The sequence below is a fragment of the Rhynchophorus ferrugineus genome, unplaced genomic scaffold (genome assembly GCF_030347505.1).
Source record: "Rhynchophorus ferrugineus isolate W39M unplaced genomic scaffold, kcgeb_rfMv2 rfM3, whole genome shotgun sequence".
In the NCBI taxonomy this organism is placed as follows: domain Eukaryota; kingdom Metazoa; phylum Arthropoda; class Insecta; order Coleoptera; family Curculionidae; genus Rhynchophorus; species Rhynchophorus ferrugineus.
Window position 1 is genome coordinate 69,779,420 of NW_027472582.1, and position 18,958 is coordinate 69,798,377.

General features: G+C 32.1%; 4 protein-coding genes across 8 annotated transcripts in view; 3 read left to right on the forward strand and 1 right to left on the reverse strand.

Annotated features, from left to right (window-relative positions):
• Positions 1-86: 86 nt before the first annotated feature.
• LOC143193391 (bridge-like lipid transfer protein family member 3B) lies at positions 87-13,100 on the forward strand. 2 transcript variants are annotated; one of them, XM_076399575.1, is made up of 25 exons: positions 87-276; positions 329-530; positions 598-789; positions 849-1,074; positions 1,134-1,300; positions 1,354-1,519; positions 1,613-1,711; positions 1,767-1,915; positions 2,472-2,676; positions 4,104-4,196; positions 4,253-4,431; positions 4,486-4,612; positions 4,664-4,833; positions 5,735-5,948; positions 6,051-6,190; positions 7,988-8,141; positions 8,195-8,401; positions 8,472-8,633; positions 8,688-8,827; positions 8,882-9,016; positions 9,402-9,413; positions 10,113-10,391; positions 10,455-10,632; positions 10,692-10,867; positions 11,832-13,100. In XM_076399575.1, the coding sequence occupies exons 1-25, from the start codon at positions 233-235 to the stop codon at positions 11,934-11,936; spliced, it is 3,921 nt and encodes a 1,306-aa protein (XP_076255690.1). In that variant the 5' UTR covers positions 87-232; the 3' UTR covers positions 11,937-13,100. The 2 variants fall into 2 exon arrangements, with proteins under 2 accessions (XP_076255690.1, XP_076255691.1); XM_076399576.1 differs by lacking the exon at positions 9,402-9,413.
• A 171-nt stretch (positions 13,101-13,271) lies between these two features.
• Positions 13,272-15,558, reverse strand: LOC143193412 (protein dpy-30 homolog). Of its 4 annotated transcripts, none has more exons than XM_076399623.1 (3): positions 15,487-15,558; positions 14,731-14,837; positions 14,038-14,416 (listed from the first exon to the last, which is right to left on the reverse strand). In XM_076399623.1, the coding sequence occupies exon 3, from the start codon at positions 14,406-14,408 to the stop codon at positions 14,172-14,174; it is 237 nt and encodes a 78-aa protein (XP_076255738.1). In that variant the 5' UTR covers positions 14,409-14,416; positions 14,731-14,837; positions 15,487-15,558; the 3' UTR covers positions 14,038-14,171. The 4 variants fall into 4 exon arrangements, with proteins under 4 accessions (XP_076255737.1, XP_076255738.1, XP_076255736.1 ...); XM_076399621.1 differs by having other exon boundaries at positions 14,038-14,420; XM_076399620.1 differs by lacking the exon at positions 15,487-15,558 and adding an exon at positions 15,000-15,149 and having other exon boundaries at positions 14,038-14,420.
• Positions 15,153-16,070, forward strand: LOC143193416 (anaphase-promoting complex subunit 11). Its single transcript, XM_076399626.1, has 4 exons — positions 15,153-15,181; positions 15,236-15,327; positions 15,514-15,776; positions 15,961-16,070. Exons 2-3 carry the CDS (start codon positions 15,309-15,311, stop codon positions 15,750-15,752), a joined length of 258 nt encoding a protein of 85 aa, XP_076255741.1. The 5' UTR covers positions 15,153-15,181; positions 15,236-15,308; the 3' UTR covers positions 15,753-15,776; positions 15,961-16,070.
• Positions 16,071-17,701: 1,631 nt separating this feature from the next.
• The window catches only part of LOC143193400 (uncharacterized), a 134,377-nt gene continuing 133,120 nt past the window's right edge, over positions 17,702-18,958 (forward strand). The window contains exon 1 of the mRNA XM_076399604.1: positions 17,702-18,044. Coding sequence (XP_076255719.1) covers positions 17,917-18,044 — 128 coding nt within the window. The 5' untranslated portion in view covers positions 17,702-17,916. The remainder of the gene's footprint in view (positions 18,045-18,958) is intronic.

The following is an 18,958-nucleotide window of genomic DNA, read 5'->3' on the forward strand; positions in this document are numbered from 1 at the left end:
ATAAGCTACATGAATATAAATAAATTATAATTTTGGAACACATTGCTTTATACCTTTATAGTATATTTTTGACATAATTTACCGTCAAAGTCAAAAACATATGGTGAATGTTGTAGGAAATTCTGTCAAATTAGAGTTTAATGGATTTTAGATGTTAATAAAACCATGTTTCTTGTACATAATTTATAAATAATTTTGGTAAACTCTGTAAATCTGTAAAACGGGCATTAAAATGGTTTCAATTATTAAAAACCAACTGTTGAAACATTTATCTAGGTATTTTGAATAATCTACACAAAACCTTTATAAAACATAAACAAATTTTCAGATTTACTAAGAACCTTTCAGCGGATAAAATTAATTTAAGCACATTTAAAGGAGAGGGAGAATTGACGAATTTGGAATTAAATGAGGAAGTTTTAACTGAATTATTGGAACTACCTTCATGGCTAAGATTAACAAAAGCTTGGTGTAATAAAGTATCATTTAGAATCCCTTGGACGAAATTAAAAAATGTCCCAATCCATTTAGTAAGCCTAATTAATCTTATTTTTATCCATGCTTTATTACCAATGAATCATGAAATTATTTCTTCAGAGTTTAGATGAAGTTAGTATAACAGTAGAAACATGTGAAGAATTAAGATCAACCTCCCCACAGGGTAATATATCATCCTATCCCAATCCAGGAAAATATAGTTTTATACATAAAGTTATCGATGGAATTACTGTAACAGTGAATACTGTAAATATTTTATTTAACAGTCCAGCTTTTACAGCAACTTTACAGGTAATTTTATGAAAAGAAATGTGTCTTAGAGTTAAACATAATATCTTCTTGATTTATAGATTCAGAGAATTACTGTAGAATCTGTTACACCAAAGTTTAGTAGAATGGAATTACCAATGACCAGGTTAAAAAATCCAGAAAAGGGGCAATTGCTCATATTTAAAGAACTTCAATGGCAAACTGTTAGGATAGAAGCAAAATCTACAAAGGACAAGAACTTAACTCCGCTAAGACTATTAACTAATCAAGCTAGATGTCGTATTACAATCAAAAAGAGAATATCAGGTAAATTATGCTAGTTATCAGTTTCATGGATAGTTTTGCAGCTTAATTATTTTTTTCAGATTGTTTTATATTAGGTTCAAGATTAGTAATTATATTAGATGATTTGCTATGGGTACTTACTGATTCTCAGTTAAAAGCAGCTCTTCATTTTTTGGATTCCCTATCAGGTTTGATTCAAAAAGCAACTCAAATTACCAGAAAAGCAAAGGCAGCTAGAAAATTGCATGTCAGTATTTGAATAAATAGAAAATATGAAGTACAGTACTGTACTTATTCTAGGAGTTGCCAGAATATCAGGCGCAATTGGCTCAAGAAGCTCGCCAAAGCACACCTTCAAAGCCCACAAAGACATCTAGTAGAATGTTTGCATTGTATGATGTAGTAGAAACTTCATATCATTTCATGTCAAATCATATAGTTTTACATTTATGTGATGATCCTGGAGGTAATTCTAAAAAATTATTTGAATAATTTAGCTTATATATTTAGATACTCATGTCTATTGAATCTAGTAATTAATAGTCTTCTTATTATTTAGAAGGTAGATCGATTCATCCCAATCTGAAAGATGGAGGTGCTCTTCAGATTAGTGTTAAAAAATTCCAGTTTGATTTTTACCCCTATCATTTAGCCATTGGTAAACTGCTTATTCATTTATTTCCACCTTGTATTAATTTATTTTTAATACATAGGTGATAGAAAACATTGGCCCACATACAATACTACATCTGTTCCTCATACTATGTGGCAAGAGCAAGCTTTAGCTTCCTTCAAAAGTAAATTTATGGATTTGATAGACAAGCATAAAGTACAACATACACCATTAACAAGAGCATCAAAGGTGAGTCTTTTAGAAATACATGAAATTGGAAAGAATAAGGTAAATTATTTTTATTTATTCTATGTTGTTATCCCATTCAATATAGTCCTTACAATCGATAAAAAGTGCTGCAACTTGTCTTTTGGAATAGCCTTGAGCTTTTCCAGTGATTCATTTTTAATCTCGTTTACAAAACAGACACCTTTCTAATAAACGGAAATTTTTGGTAACAGGGAAAGTCACACTTTGGGCTGTTTTGGCAAATATGAAGAATAGAGTATTGGAGTATTGTTTTCGCCAAAAATTCTTTTAAGTTGCAATGGAGTGTAACGAAGTGCAAATCTCTGAACTGTTTTTGCACAAATCATCAGCAAGTTTTTTAATTATGATTCAGTTATCATTCATAATCAATTGTTTCACTTTTTTTCGCGATTTCATCGATTTTTAGGACGACCCAGCGGTCAAAAAAACCACTGTTCTTTATACCATTTTTGTAACAATATATAGTACAAATACTCTGATCCTGTATGCAACTCTGTCGAATTAACGTCTGATTAAATTTATTACAATGGAGCAGAATCAAACAGAACCTTCCTCGCCAAACGCTCTAAGTCCAGACAATAAGAAAACCCTCAGCCCTAGTCAAAAAGAAATCAAAAGGAGATTAGAGCTCCAACTGAATAAGTTGATGACCACGTGCGTAGTAATGCGCGTTGACGATTTCTCCATTTACAAAGTAACCACTTCCGGCAAGAAACAGAGCTTGAAGGAGTTCTTATGTGGTAAGTTTTCAACATGATCATTAAAGCCGTCTTTATTAAAATTAGAGTTTTATGGATTTTTATGTTGATAAGTACTTGGCTTGGTGTTGTTAAAAGTATAAGTAACAAAATTAGATATTGTCGAGCTAATTATTTATCAATGATCTTCACATTACTTACTAAAAATGTTGCGGTGCGCTAACATCCTAGTAACAGTGAAGATCCTTACGATTTTATTTTGTTTTTATGAAATATGTTTACAATAATACATCACTATTTTATTTCATAGCGCAACATAAGAGGAGAGACAAAAATTCTAATTCAGGTATAATTTAGCAAAATGTAGCTGCTGTAGTATCCTGTATATGTTCATTTAAACTACAACATAAATGGATTCATCCTAGTTAAATTTATCATTTTAGTTTTATGTTTTTATTAAATTGACTTGTTTGATTTTTACTATACATCAAACAGGTATATTTTTGTGTCTACTTTTATTTATATATATTAAATAATAACTTAACAATATTTCATACATTCATTTTATTAAGAATTTTGAAATGATATTTTAAATTTAAATCTAATTTGTTAAATTATAAAAACATTCCTCAAGAAGTGTTAACTCAAAAAACCTCACTCTTTGTTGGGTTGCTGTTTAGAGGATCTGGACTACCTCAATATTTACATGCTTAAGAAATCATTCTTGACTCCTTACCACTTCTATAACGTTCTCATTGTCTATGATCTGACCTAAGATCTCCACAAAAATCAATATATTATTAATATACCAAGGCTCTCTACTTCATCTATTTAAATATTTATTCCGCAATATCTGAATTAGTGCAATGAAAATGTTACTTTTAGTAATATTTGAAAAATATGGCACCAAATTATATTAGCTGGGAAGTGTTTATTAATTTTGTTAACGAAGTTGATACATAGAGTCTTTATTCTCCATCTTTTGACACTTTGATCCAAAATTGACTGAAACTATTTCTTTAATATGATCCAAGATAAGATTTAGCACATTGTGTAAAATATCAAAAATCTTAAGGAAGATAACTGAGCTGATTTTTGTTCTTTAGTGCATTTTCAATTACAATGATAATTCTGTTATAAGTTATTTTTCATGTAATCCTATAGTTGCAAAATCAAAGTTATAACGTTACAATATTACAAATAAAATACACTATATCATTATTGCTTTAAAATATGCACAAAATCCATTTGCTTGTAGTTCTTAAAAGTTACCTAACATATTTTTGTTGCCTCTTATAGTGACATTTAATTATTTTAAGATTTTTGGAGGTAAAATAAAGTTAAGTGGTTTTCCTTAACGTACAAAAAACTCTCATAGTAATTAGATTTACGTCATCTTTTTACCCTTATATCTACTTGTGACTGTAATTTTTCAACAAATATATTTTTATTTATGTTGTAATTTGTAGGAGATCGTACCAGAATGAGTCTACCTAAAGATGCTAGTATCATCCATGCAGAATATATTTATTATTATTATCCCAGTGATGTACCATTTCCACGTAAGTGTTACGTGGTGTTGAATATAAAAATCATATCAACACGGGCTCTTTTTCAGTACCTGCACCAAAATTTTACGTGCAGTTGAATCCTATACAAATAATTTTCGATTTGGATACGTGTTTATGGTTGAATTCGTTCGGCTTGAATTTGTATCAGTCCCTGATTAATTCCAAAAATGATGCGCAATCAAGCTACACTTATATAGATATAAAAATAGAAGCTATACTGCCTCGGGTAATGAGACAAGTCAGATATTCTTGAATATATTTAATAGAAAATCGGTTCTAGTTGAATTTTGAAAGCAGTGCAGAGTACAGCAATCAACGCGATAGACCTAAGTGTTTAAGTATGCAGGTAACCCGGGCTACTATCACCAATGTAAGAACATTGGAGCATTCCTCAAGAGCTGATTTAGGTATAAAATAATATAAATATTTTTGCGGTCGCTAAAATTCGTTGATTTTAGCAAAATGCGTTGATTCCTTTCATATGGGATCGCTGTTCTTTGGTACCGAGTTTCCCAGTCAACCAGGCGATTTTTACATAGTAACCGAAAAATTCCTCGATCATATTTCAGCCACTGATAACGTGAGGGAAGCTCCAAAGGAATTAGATATATCATGTTTAGAAAACTTGGTAAGTTCTATTTAAATTATTATCATCAGAATTGAGTTTTGAAACTGCATATCACAAGTTGACCATGGGTGTACTGACAGAAACTTGAATTTTCCTATCTACACAGAACCTAACTTCTACCAATTAAGAGGTCAATTGAAAAGTCCCCGGCCTACCATAGTAAAACACATTTTTGTGGAAAAATTAGTTTTTTAAAAACTCGGACTTATTACGCTTGATCATCTTCAAACACTGCTCCGAATCATCAACTCGTCGTTGTTTTTGGTCAAAAGTGAGCTCGCGCGGCACCCACTTTACACAGAACTTTTTCATACCCAAATATTCGTGAATGATATGATGTACACGTTCAGTTGATATCTTTAGAGTGTCGGCTATTTCATTTAATTTCAATTTACGATCATTCAAAATCATTTTGTGGATTTTTTAAATGTTTTTGTCGGTAACAACCTCTTTTGGGCGTCCACTGCGTTCACATTCTTCGGTGCTCATTTCACCACGTCTAAACTTAGCATACCAATCGTTGATGGTTGATTTTCCTGGGGTAGTGTCCAAAAACTCGGCATAAAGCCAGGTTTTTGCTTCAACTGTATTTTTTCCCTTCAAAAAGCAATATTTTATCAACACGCGAAATTCCTTTTTATCAATTGTTTTTACAACAACAAAAGTTGCTTCACTCAAAATGCTATAATTCACAAACTAATGATCCGACAGCTGTCAAATTTATGCACGCATCTTTTGAGGGTTAGAGCTAACTAAAAAACATATGGATTTAATTCTAATAGCGCCATCTATGTTTCAGGTCGGGGACTTTTCAATTGACTTGTTGTTCTCAGTAAATACATGTTCAAGTGAAAAAATGATAAGAATTAATTATGAACTTAATATTTCGACATTTTTGTAGCAAAAACAACTTAGTAGAGAACTTTTATGGACCGAAGCTAAGGACGTTTGGTGTATCTATCTTGACCCTGTCTATGGAGATTTTCTGGGAGCTCATAGTGATATTAATAAACCCGTTCCTTTCCTGGATGCTGTGCCTGTTACCATTTGGATGCATAGCAATTTGGATCCAAACACGACCATAAAAGACAAAAACGGGGGAAATAAGAACGCAGGTAATGGCAGTATTTTTATTTTCCGAGGTCCCGAGAAAGACCGTCAATTTAGGTGGATGGGTTATAGATATCATAGTGTAATTCCTTCTATTTTTGTTGCAGATATTCACGCTTTAGCTTACATATCAAACTTAGTCAGTATACAACTGAATCATTATCAATATTTATTTTTGTTACGATTAGCAGATCAGGCAACGGAATTGGCCACTTTCTTAAGTATCGATTCCGATAGAATATTAAAGGTAATTTTTTATTTTTCTTTAAGCGAAGTGTTCTTATGAAGATGTATTTTCTAATACAAAATTTTTATAACATAAATAACATGATAAAATTAAATTTACTATGAGATAAATAATGTTATTAAGTGCCTGAATAATGTAAATTTTAAGATCCCACTATTTTAATAAAGAGTATAGGGTGGGCTATCTATTGATTCATTTTGTTTTACCAAAAGGGCTACCAAAAAATAAGAGTGTAGGATTTGGGACGTTAGGTTTTTGGATTATTGGTCTCTACTTCTTTCAAAATAATATACAAATATACGTTTGATATACTCCCCATTCGACTCAAATTTTTACCAGGCGAGTGACTTTTTCAAGTTCGGAAACAAAAAGTAGTCACACGGGGCCAAATCTGGAGAATTCGCTGGGTGGGACGGTGCATTGTCATGGCGGAAGAGCCCTTTTCGCCAAGTGAGGCCGTTTTTCTGCAATTTGGCGTGGAATGGGCACAATAATTGGGCATAGTACAGCCCTGTGATAGGACAGTCTTCCTTTTCGGAGTACGTTCGCCGGGAGAAGTCCACTGTTTCGACTATTCCTTGGTCTCTATCAATGGATCCATGTTTCCATGCACAACGCAGAAACCCCTGCAAATTGCGTTTAAACAGCGTCAAACACTGCTCTGAAGTGGTATCACGGTTGCGCTTGTTGTCCGGAGTGAGCAAACGCGGCACTCATCGAACCGACAGCTTTCTCATGCCCAAATATCATGCAGGATATGACCCACACTGTTTTTTGAGATGCCTACTGTCTCAGCTATCTCGCTCACCTTCAATCGGCTGTCGGTCAATAGGAGATGGTCGACGTTGAAAGTTGTTAAACCGATTATTGACGATCACCATCGAAGGAGAAGAGTAATCGTACACAGCAACCAAGAGTTCTTTGATTTTGCTTGGTAATTTCCGTTCCTAAAACAAGAATCGAATTCACCGACCGATATTGCTTTTTTTCTTTTTTTTTTTAATCCGCAGATGGCAGTAGCCGTCTACGAGAATGTACAGCAAGATAGTAACATTTTCTTGCGATAGTGGCGCTACCAGGCAGTGGGGCTAAGTACATATCGGACCGCCCTCGTAAGCATACTAACCGATTTTTGTTCTGCAAACTGAACTTTGGTTCGAACAGGATAAGCGCAATAATGTTAATAATCGTTCCAGCGACATTTATTAGCAAGTGAAGCTAATATTGCTTTATTTTGGTACAGATATGTTAAAACTCATGTTATTTTAACAATCCGTCGCTGAAATTTATACAGTCTTGGGTAAAACAACAATAATAATTTTTAATAGCGTTGTCAACATGAAACCAACAGATAGCCCACTCTATAGGATCGATGTTCGTATCACACGAATTAGCTCGAATATTAAAATCATCAGTATGTTGTACAAGGCGTCTTAAAAGAACGTTCACACTACTATATTGATTAAATAAAGTTTTTGTCAGGTCAATTCTCTGTAGGAGTGCGGCTTTAAGTCTTACTGTAGAATATGCGATATAATGAGGATTTACGTATATTTAAAGCATTTGTTTGTTTCCAAATTATTTTTGTACAGTTCAAATCGTCAGATTGATTGACACTCCTTCCATTTTGACGATCTTGATGTTTGTGTTATACCGAAATATTACGACATTGACAACAAACTTTCTTCTGAGATTCCTTGTACTTACTGAACTAACAACCGCTTGATCTATTATTATTTTATAGATTTCTGAGCTAAATACTTATAAAATCCTTATTATCTAGTCTATCTTTTTTAGGTTGAAAATAATAGTTCTTTAGCAGTTGGTGCCTTAATACCTCAACTCGAGGTCACTTTCGTCATGCCGCCTCAAAGTCCAGGTAAAGAGTCATCTGGAGGTGACGGTGAGTCGTTCGTTCCTGATTTCTCGAGCATAGATGACATAACAGTCGGTAAATATCAGCTCCCTGTGAATATTCCATTGCTACAGTTGGTTTTCTCCCAGGAATCCTAAGAAATAGTAACCGGTCGATACCTCAGATGGAATGCAGTGGCCGTTCAGTGTCTTACTCGGAAAACACTACAGTTTTGTCCCAGTCGTTGCCGGAATACGTGGTAATTCCTCAGAGTGAAGCTATATCGGCTCAGGTGTATCAAACTAATCTGCACCAAACCGAGCAAAAAAATATTATACAAAACAACATTAATGTAGGTAAGAAATCACACATTTGCTCTGTCAGCATCATCATCTTACAAATAACACATGAACGTTGTTTACTTAGGACTCTCTTCTGTGAAAAAAGGTTTCTCTAGTTTAATGTCATCTATTGATAGTGCTTTAAAGCCTAGCCCCGAAGATATGTCAGACACAATGTCGATAAGAAGTGATGTGTCCAGTGATTCTGAACAAATCGTTATGATAAACTACGAGGAAGATGTCAGAGGTATTAAAATAAATCTAGTACCGAAAAATACTCCAGAACATCATCTTTTTACAGGTGTAGATTATATGTTTTTTGTAAACGGTATGCCTGAATTAGAGAGGGTGGAAGAAGCGGCTGAGGTGATTGAAGAAGAAAGTACTATGACTTCCACGAGCGACCACAGTTTAACAAGTAGCTGCAGAAGAAAGGATTTGGTAAGGCGTCTGTTACAATGTGTATTATTTTACTACATAAATTAACATTTTCAGGTTTGTATATCAACATTTAAACTCAACAAGGTAGAATTTTTGCAACAGACATCTGGATATTCATCCTCTATTAAAATACAAGTTGGAAATATTATTACAGAGGAATGTGGGAGTATACCTTGGGATGAATTTCAGGTATGTCGGCATAAAACCACTTTTGTAAATTTTCATGACTGTTGCAATGTAACATATTTTTCTTTTATTGATGTAGCATTGAAATTTATTATATGGTATAATTATATAAATCATATACACTTAATAGTTTAAACTGATATCATAATAAAGAAAATTATCGATTATCCTAAAACTCATATTCATTTAAAAGCATATATTTAATACTAATTAAATCAATAGTTAATTATAAACTATAAAATATTACGAACTAAATACCTTTTTAGCTCCAATTTGGGTTGCTTAACAAATTCCACTAATTGCATCAAAATCGAACAGATGTTTGCAGAAACATGACCATTTTACGTCTTACTCTTTTTGCATGTCTCTATTGCTCTGTGTATCACAGGCCAGTTCAAAGGTATTTAAACTTAGAGTTGCATGATGCCCACTGTTACCGCTATAGTTGTGTAGTGTAGACAATTATGGTAGACCTAGAAAGCTTCCTTGAGGATAGACGATTATCAGTGACTACGAAAATGTTTTTCAAAATGTTCAATATAGTGTCTCGTCATTAGTATAAAGCACAAATATATATTCCCCATTTCTCAAGTAATAGTTAACAAAAAATATTACACCTATAATATATCTTAAAAGTTTCGTGTGATTTCGAGTTTCAAGATCGTTCAAAGTGATAGTTTCAAAATATGAATACAAAACCTATTCACATTTCATTTATGCTACAAATTTTACCTTGAATGTGTAAAAAAAGTATATTGTTAATTTTATAAATATTACATAATATATTAAAACTTAGATTACTCCTATAGTAATCTCAATATAATAACTAAGGTTGTTTATTTTAACATTTTAAAATATTACATAATGTCTTATATTTTGTTGGCCAATATATTCAAAAATTGTAGTTGTCACGGCAAATTGACATCGAAATTGATTTCATCATGATTCATTGTATGTAATGGTTCATTAGAACCGTGCAAAACAAATTTGATCGTAGATATCCAATAGAGGTTATACTCAATTTTTGAATTAAACTTAAGCATGATAGAATATCTTGAGTTTTTACTAGGTTTCTATTGGTTATGTATTTCTTTCTTAGTGCAAATTTAGTACGCGATCCAGGGGATGGATGGAAAATCCAGAAAACACATCTACGACCTCCAAAGTCCGTCTGCGTTTGGATCACAAATTAGCCTTGCCATGTGTCAGGATGTTAACGAGCTTTGATTTAACGAAGAAAGATTGTATGCGAAAAGCGTTCTCCGATATACTAACCGTGGAGGTTAGAGATCTGTCTCTCGACTTAAACATGAGCACTGCCACTGGATTAGCTGATTTGGCCGAGGACGAAATCATACCTATTCCACTTCCAATGAAGGTGAGAACGCGCAATTGTTTACATCTGTGTGTCGATAAACAGGGTCTCTATAATGTGTTTCAGGCGTCAATCCGTAACGTCAAGCTTCATTTAGTCGAAGATAGACCACCCGTCAATATTACGTCTCCCGGACCCGTCCCTATAGACCTAAATATAGAGGAAATATTTATGACTAGGAACGAAGATGGAGTTTTCAATATAATGTACAACAAACCGATAATATCGGAATCGTCGAAAAACGGTACGTGTAATTTGGTGCCGATCTCAGATCGCGTCTTACATTTTTGTCCCACAATTTAGCACGAGAAAACGAACCGCCAAATAACGATAAAATCACAAACTTAATAACGGATAACGAAGAACTGAAACGAAGACTGTTAGCGTTCGAACGGGTTTCGGAGGAAAATAGATCTCTGCGGAAAGCCAAAGAGGAAACGGATTTATTACGAAGCAAACTGAAAAACGCTCAAGACGATGTAAGTATATATTTTGTAAAAAAAATATATAGTTTTTGTACATTACATGCGATGTACCATTATCAAGTATTTTCCCCATTCTTCGCGCCTGGATCTAGGCCTGGAATATACGGCATGTGGGAAATTATTGTGTGAGTATTTCCATCTCAGGGAGTGTCAAAAAGCGGGTTACACGCCTCCATACATCATTTCGCAGATATCCTAACTTTTAAATGGAAGTATTAACAGTATTCGTACCGCAACGCTAGTAGGAAAATGTTCCCTGTAGTAATTCAGTCAAATGTTTTATCGATTTTGAAGTTTGAGTTGACGATGAACAAATTTATTGGAGACAAGTTCATTTGCAAAATCTCAATGAAAATCCGTTGACACAAGCTCCTGAAAAAAACCATAAAACGATGACCCTGTCTGGTATATTAACAAATGTTTTCAACATATTTACGTTGACGTATGACAACGCTGTCCACCAGTACCAACACAAATCGAACTTTATAGACCGATTTGGTTACATGTTCGAACGCATCAGACATCATTCTGTCTCATTTTAACTAGAGTAATGCTATTTAGAAAAATAAGGAAAAAAAAACGTTCCGAGTTTAAAAGGGATTTTACGTTTTTATCACCTGAATTTGGCGATACGTTCGACGGTGTTGATGACGTGCATTGGCTGTTTTATTAGGACTATATCTAAAGTAAGCGCTCAACGGAACAATATTTTGTTTGTTTTTCTGAATATTTCCTTCTAATTTTTAATAGTTAATCATTGTTCTATGTGCTAGATGAGCAGTCCTTCAGCCCTATAGTAACTCCTTCTCTCAATTGTGTCTACCAATCACCGAAAAAATGCCACAAATTGACGTGACCAACATCCATATATATGCGTACATACACATATCTATTACGTCTACGAATATGAGCGTGCCGTTAGTGTTGATTGCGATTAAATAAATTTCTTCTGCCGTAGATAAGTAGATTGCTGAACGAAAAAAAGAGACTTCTAGACGAGCTGGTATCCCTACGAGAACAGACTGCTACAAATAGCGGGTGGCAATGGAACTCCAAAAGCTAGCAATGTTGTTTTGACTGTACTAATTGCTGTAGCAATGACAAGCGTTCTCAGTAGTTAGACAGTCTAGTTTAGCTTTGTAGATATTTTATATTTTGATGCCGCTCTGTCATTATCTATTCGGGAATGTGTTGGGATAAATGTGTACAATAATCAGGTAAAACACGTAAATATATTCAACCTTTGCTTTGTAAAAATTGTAAATTATATTACATTGAAATACTTTAATGATCAATTCAGGGCAAAGTTTTGATGCTTGTAAGTCCGGTTTATGTATAACTACCAGAAATACATAATTTAACTACATTTTAAATGTACAGTCTCGCACAACACTGTTTATTTGATCCAGTGTTTTTTGACTATACAAGTTCAATATTTCATATTGTTTCTTACCAATACCGATAATATACCATACAATATATTAATTATATCTCTGGCTATAATTTTGATGCTAATATTTAATAACAATGTGTCTTATATCTTATATGTATGTTCATTAAAAAAGTACTTAATTTTATATTAATGTAATTTAAGCTTGAACTGCTTCGACTTAATGTTGAAATTACTCTTTGGATTATAAGTGCCAAATATTTTAAATAACTATACATTCCCGATGATCGTTATCAACAATTTAAAGCGCTCATTGAATGGTAAGATATAAAACACATTTGAAATTCAGTATATATATATATATTGTACATATTTTATCTACCCCTGTTGGCTTGAATTAATTTGTTTCGAATGCTGGAATGCAATAGATGATACGATTTATATTGTGATAAAGTTATGTTAAATGTACACAATTTTTTTTTAGAAATTCTTTTATATTTAGCAGGAAGTCATACGAATATATTTCTATGTTGTGTTTAAGGGAATATTTTTGCCTTAATTGATTTTGATATTTGAACTTCCCTATGTTTTTATGTTGTGGTATTATTTACTCTAAAATGCAATAATTTTAAAATTTTACTTTTGATATATTTTATCGTATGTTATATTCCACATGGTTGTATACACTGTTATCAATGGTAATGGAAATATTAAGCTAGTCGCAAATTATATGGTAATAATTGAGAAGATCTGATTATCCTAACTAATATATATATTATACATATTAGTTTATGATAAATATATTCAGTTGTATTTGCAAATAAGCTTTTGAAAAGACGAAATGGTTTTATTAAACACCCTTCCTCAATATTCAATATACATAAGTTCCGTTCCAGGAAATCCAATCACCAAAAAATCTGATGTCTAAAATCTATACACGTTGTTCCTTCCAACAACTTGTTTTCAACAACATTTTTAAGGATAAAAGGAAAATATATAAAAACACAATTTACAGGATATAATTAGAAAATATATTTAAAGCACACTATAATTTGATGCTTATGAGACATAAACATATTAAAGTTATATATTTGATATGCTAAGGAATATTTGATCATTATTGAATATATAAATGCATTCTATACAATTTATTATTATATTATGTAAAATTCACCGTGACTGCTAAATCAAAAATATGGATAGGATCTGATAATTGACGTGAGTACAAAAATAACAACACTTTTCACAATAAATATGAATCTGCTGTCCCTAAATAATATGATTACCATAAGGCCCTGGTTCTTACAAAAGTAAGAATATACTATTATTGTTATGAGAAGGGTTTATAAACACACAGCTTTATGTTACTGGTCTCATATATCATCAAATATTAGGAAGCAAGTATATTTTGCAAAAATGTTCTGAAAATAAATGGAAATGTCCAAATTTTGCTGCAAAATCTGAGTTCCTTCAGGCAAAATGAGAAAAATGCCTTTATAGCCTCTACTTACACATATATGATAATTAATAGATCTATATCATAAATATGCAAGAAGGTTACAGCAAAATTTGAATATTATTTTCTTATATATTACCTATAGCTTGCTACTGATACATAGGATTAATAAACCAATTTATTATAGTTAATAACCTACCTAAGGGGTCTTATAAAATTATCGACTAATACAGAATATGTCAATATAAAACTAAAACAAAGTCTTTGTGCCATATATGAAAGTAAATAAATAGGATTTAATGTAATGAGAAATGTATCTTTAAATTTATGTACATGTTGACTCAAATTATATTTCCATGTTTCATCTCAACACAATACAATTTTCCCAATATAAAAAAACTAAACAAAATATTTAACACAAATATGTAATTATGTTCTGTAAAAAAAATATCTCACTTGCTTTCAGAACTGGGTTCTGATGGTTTTTCTCCACTACCTGTCTCATAAGTTGTTTTATTTTTTATTAAATATTCTGCTAAGGCATTTATTGGTTCTGGAGGCCTCTCCTTAGCCAAATATGCTAGGGCACTCATCAAGATTGGAACAACTGTTTGGTCCAAGTACTGTCTGGTGGGTAGGCTACTCAAGTCAACTCTACTCTTTTTGGATGTATTTTCTTGATTTTCCATTTTAAGAGCTGCCTGAAAAAAGTACATTTTATACAATTTTTCAAAGAACACTTCAAAAACAGCAATAACTGAAATGTAGTTGAAAATGATAAAAAAAAACCTGTTTCAATTGATGAATGGTAATCATGAACGTATATAAAATACTATGTTGAAAATACTTGACTTTAAATACTAAGAATAAATTAAAGTGACCTAAAATTGGCAAAACAATAACACAAAACATTCTTATAAAAGTATAAATAACCCTTTAATTCAAGTATAACAATAAAAAGCAGGCCATTACACACGAAAAGAACAAAAAGACAATGTTAAATGTTATTACCTTAATAATTTTACAATAAGTTGGATTTCCCACTAAGTTACACACTTCTGCTGCGATTTCTTTATTAGTTAATACACTACTATGTGTTTTTTCATCGAATACTTTAGCTAAAAAGGTACAAATAAAATATTCAAAATATAATTCGACAGCGTGCTAAAAGAGTCACATTAAAAATCAAAATAAAAACAATTTTTTTGACAAGTGACAACACCGGTTCTTTTCAATAGCCCTTAAATAATTTAAGTGTAAATTGTAATTTAATTTCTTACATTCCAATTGAGTAACACTGGTATCATCTGTTTTTGTATAGTTTTTCATTAGTTTCGGTACTAAAATGTTCGGTAAAATTAAAAGACTTTAAGTAGAGGTTTTCGATTTTTATGATTCGACAATGACGTTTGATTTGACGCTTGTTTTGTTTAACCTTAACCTTTATGTCAAATTTGAACAGGTAAGGATGGAGTATTGTTTGGTTGATAAAAGTGTTTTATTATTTGTTTTTTAGTTTTATCCTGTAGTCATATTAAATCATTTTAGAATTTATCAATGGAAAGTGATTATAATGAAATGAAAAAATCATGAAAGTTACAGTGAAAAGTAATTACTATGAAGTTATGAGCATGTGTATAAAATTAAATTAGATTAGCTTTTTGAACATATATTTTAATAAATATATTCGTTATGTTATGTTTATTTTATAGTTTTGCTTGTTATTTTGTATATAAGCAGGAGCATTTAACAATTACTAAGATTTACCTTCAATTATATATTTTCTGTTTGTAGATTGGACAACTGTAGCATCATGGAAATGGGTAGCAAATGATGATAATTGTGGAATATGTCGTATGCCGTTTGATGGTTGTTGTCCAGATTGTAAATTGCCTGGTGATGATTGTCCCTTAGTGTGGGGTCAGTGTTCTCATTGTTTTCATATGCACTGTATTGTTAAATGGTTGCAGTCTCAGCCAGTAAATCAACAGTGCCCTATGTGCAGACAAGAGTGGAAATTTAATAATAAATAAATTATTAACATACATATAATTTAGGTGAGTTAGTTTTAATAATTCCCATTTAGTATATGAAATTCATTTCTATTGAAGATCATTTTTCTTTCTTTGTTTAATTTCAAGCTTTTTATTTTATTTTCCAATATGTTTACTTATGTTTTGTAGTATTGTGTTATAGATTTAGGCATTTTTGGTAAACTAGTTTTCATTTTTATTTTTTCAGTGTGTATTGTAATGCATCAAATGTACATTCAGCAGAAATGCTGATTATTTTCTATTAACACTTAGATGTATGCATTAATATTGATTGAAATATAATATAAATGTTTTGTTGTTTTTTATTTTATTTTCTGTCCTTGCACATTTTTTGTACTTTTTACAATTACCTTATTTGAAATATGACATTAAAAACTGGTAGGATTAATGATATAAAGGGCAATACTAATTTTTGACTTTATTTTATATTTATATACATAGTCATTCGTTTACTCAGTTAAAAGTTATTGTGCTTTGAAATATTAGAAAGCAATTTTGATCAGATTTTGCTTTTTTTGACTTCTTCAAGGGAAAAATAGGAAGTGATCTTCGCGTTTTCGTTATGGAGATGGGTTGTGTTGGGTATAGTTTAGGTTTTACTATACCTGATTACGATTTGTTCCAGTCACTGCCAAACTATCTCAATGGTGTTAAGATAGTTTCCAAAAGGGACTTCACTTAGTACTGTTTCTCGCCTATAAATCTTACAAGTTTTACGGTAGCGGAACTATGGAATTATCAGAAAATTGCCAAAAAGTCATTAATGAAAATGGTACATATGTGTTTGAATTTTTATATGAATAATTACTTTTTTTCCAAACATATCATAAATGTTATGTTGGATTTTTGTTTCATTTGTTTTATGCTGTTGCTTATTTTTTATTTTGGCATTTGCAATATTATTTATAAAATTATAATGTTGGATATGATTGTTATTGAAATTTTATTTGTTAGTAAACTTTTGCACGACAGCACAAACGTTTTAACATCAAACGAAATTGCTTTACATAAAAATTTAATACAAAGTAATTTTTCCGGCCACATTCCTTCCAATGGAACAGCCAATGCACGTCATCAAAATTTGGCAACGTTGCCGCGCCAAATTTAAGTTTTCATTAATGTGGATTAAATAAACTACAGTTAATTTGACAGCCACAATAGTTTGTGGCTTAGGGTTGTTTTTTATATTTACGTTGACATATCAGGACGGTGTCGCTCAGTACCAACACAAATCGAATTTTATAGGCCGATTTGGTTATATGTTCAGACGCAACAGATCTCATTCTGACTGTTCTTAATTAAATAGGGCAATGCTATTAGGAAAATGAGAAAGAAAAATAATGGTGTTGATGACTTGCGTTAGCTGTTTTACTGGAAGTGTTATATACCGGTAGTATTTTTGTAATGTTGAAATATTGAAGGTAAATTAACTGTGTAATATAATTGATCAATTTTATTTTGGCCTGATGAATATGTGGAACAAATAGTAGCTAATTGTGTAAGTTCACGATTTATAAGTAGGCAATTTTTTGGGGAATATTACTACATTTTTTATATTAATCAATAGAAGTTACTCAATTATTCATGCATGATATGTCATATTTCGTATTTATTTAAACATAACACTTGTATATATAAATGTAATACTGTGCTTCAAGTAGTTCCGAGCTTTATCAAAACAGCGAACGTCCCTCCCATCAAGCTTACTGCGGAGTTATGGCAATATTATTATATAACGGGACCCTTATATATGACGTTACCGTTAGCAGGTCACGCGCCCACCCTGTAAATTTCGAGTTTTTTTACAACTTTGTTTACGGTTCGCGAAGGACCCAGCGATCCGGTATTCACAACAATTGCACGCCTCCCCCACTTTGGACACCTGTACGATCAGATGCAGCTGTGTCCTTTCCCTACCGCTGGCTCGTCAGTCAAACGGCGAGTGGAGTTGTGTTCGGTTACGTCGTACGCGCTGATTTCGTTTCGCGGTACATCTAAATCACGTATATGAATCATTTGCGGTGTCAGTGACGATACCCCCTCGATTGTACCCAACATCCAGTCAATAGTTGATGTCAGTGTGTCGTAGTGAATTTTCGGTGAATCCTATTAGATGACTTAGACGGATTGATCGATCAGAACGATGAGATCCAACGGTACCGCTCAGGGGAGAGCTTTCAAGCCGCCACCGCCTGTACCACCCCGACCTTCCAAAACGCTGGTGCAGGAAGCGCTGGCTAAGACCCGGAACGGAAATGAGACTGCTCCAAGGTAAGCCCATCACATCAACTTATTTCAATGTGCCGTTTCGCCGCTATCTTTTGTTTCTTTGTTTATGTTTGGTTGACATCAAAACTAAAATGTAAATATTGTGTTATGCAGCGCACAACGTCTCCAAATAGTTGTTAAAATGTACCTTTTATTCTATCATCTTCGTTGCAAATATAGTTATAATAATAAGAACGGGTCATATTCAAATGTATATGTATATAATAGTTTATGGATTTCCAACTTTTTGCTGTCATTTCGCTAGTAAGAAATAAAACACATAATTCCATAGTGTGCAAAAATCGTCACGTCAATGTCAAAAAACATGTTTTGACAAATGACAACACCCGTGAATGTCGATAGAATACAAAGTGGAAATAAAAGTTTAATTCCTTAGGACATCAATGATATTGGTATATTCTATTTTATGTAGCTAATGTAAGATAAGATATACAATGCTACCAAATATGCATTTGTTTAAAAAAGCATTTGTGTTAACCCTCAATGATTGTAATATTTACAGTGTTATTTAAAATAAAATATTTCATTTAGTTTCTGTTATACTTTTGGTGCGGCTGATAGTGGATAATAATAGTGTTAATTTGATATTAAACAAAATTTAATATATAATAACAAAGTAACTATATGTTTGTCGTATATATAAAATCCATTTCTTTTTAAATACAGAACCTATTGAACTAAATCTAGCGCGTCATTTTATCGAGTTTATTATAAGCGTGTCGAGATTTTAAATATTTCAGTGTTTTGTAATTGCAGTGACAGCTATTGAAAGAAGTTTGCAAAATTTTTGAATGTTTATTAATAGACCCGTTGCCAAATTGCAATTATGTTGTTGAATTTAAAATAGATAGTCTTTGAAATAACGTAAAAGCTAGAACAACAAACTTGTAGCTATT

Bases quoted from the DNA above. Each gene is read 5' to 3' on its own strand.
- LOC143193391 (XM_076399575.1), top strand. From the start codon at position 233: ATGGTTTCAATTATTAAAAACCAACTGTTGAAACATTTATCTAG. The intron at 2,677-4,103 runs GTAAGTTTTCAA...TGTAATTTGTAG, and splicing joins CTTGAAGGAGTTCTTATGTG to GAGATCGTACCAGAATGAGT. The intron at 6,191-7,987 runs GTAATTTTTTAT...TATCTTTTTTAG, and splicing joins ATTCCGATAGAATATTAAAG to GTTGAAAATAATAGTTCTTT.
- LOC143193412 (XM_076399620.1), bottom strand. From the start codon at position 15,048: ATGAAAAACTATACAAAAACAGATGATACCAGTGTTACTCAATTGGAA. The intron at 14,838-14,999 runs GTAAGAAATTAA...GTACCTTTTTAG, and splicing joins CAGTGTTACTCAATTGGAAT to CTAAAGTATTCGATGAAAAA. The intron at 14,421-14,730 runs GTAATAACATTT...TACTTTTTTCAG, and splicing joins CTTATTGTAAAATTATTAAG to GCAGCTCTTAAAATGGAAAA.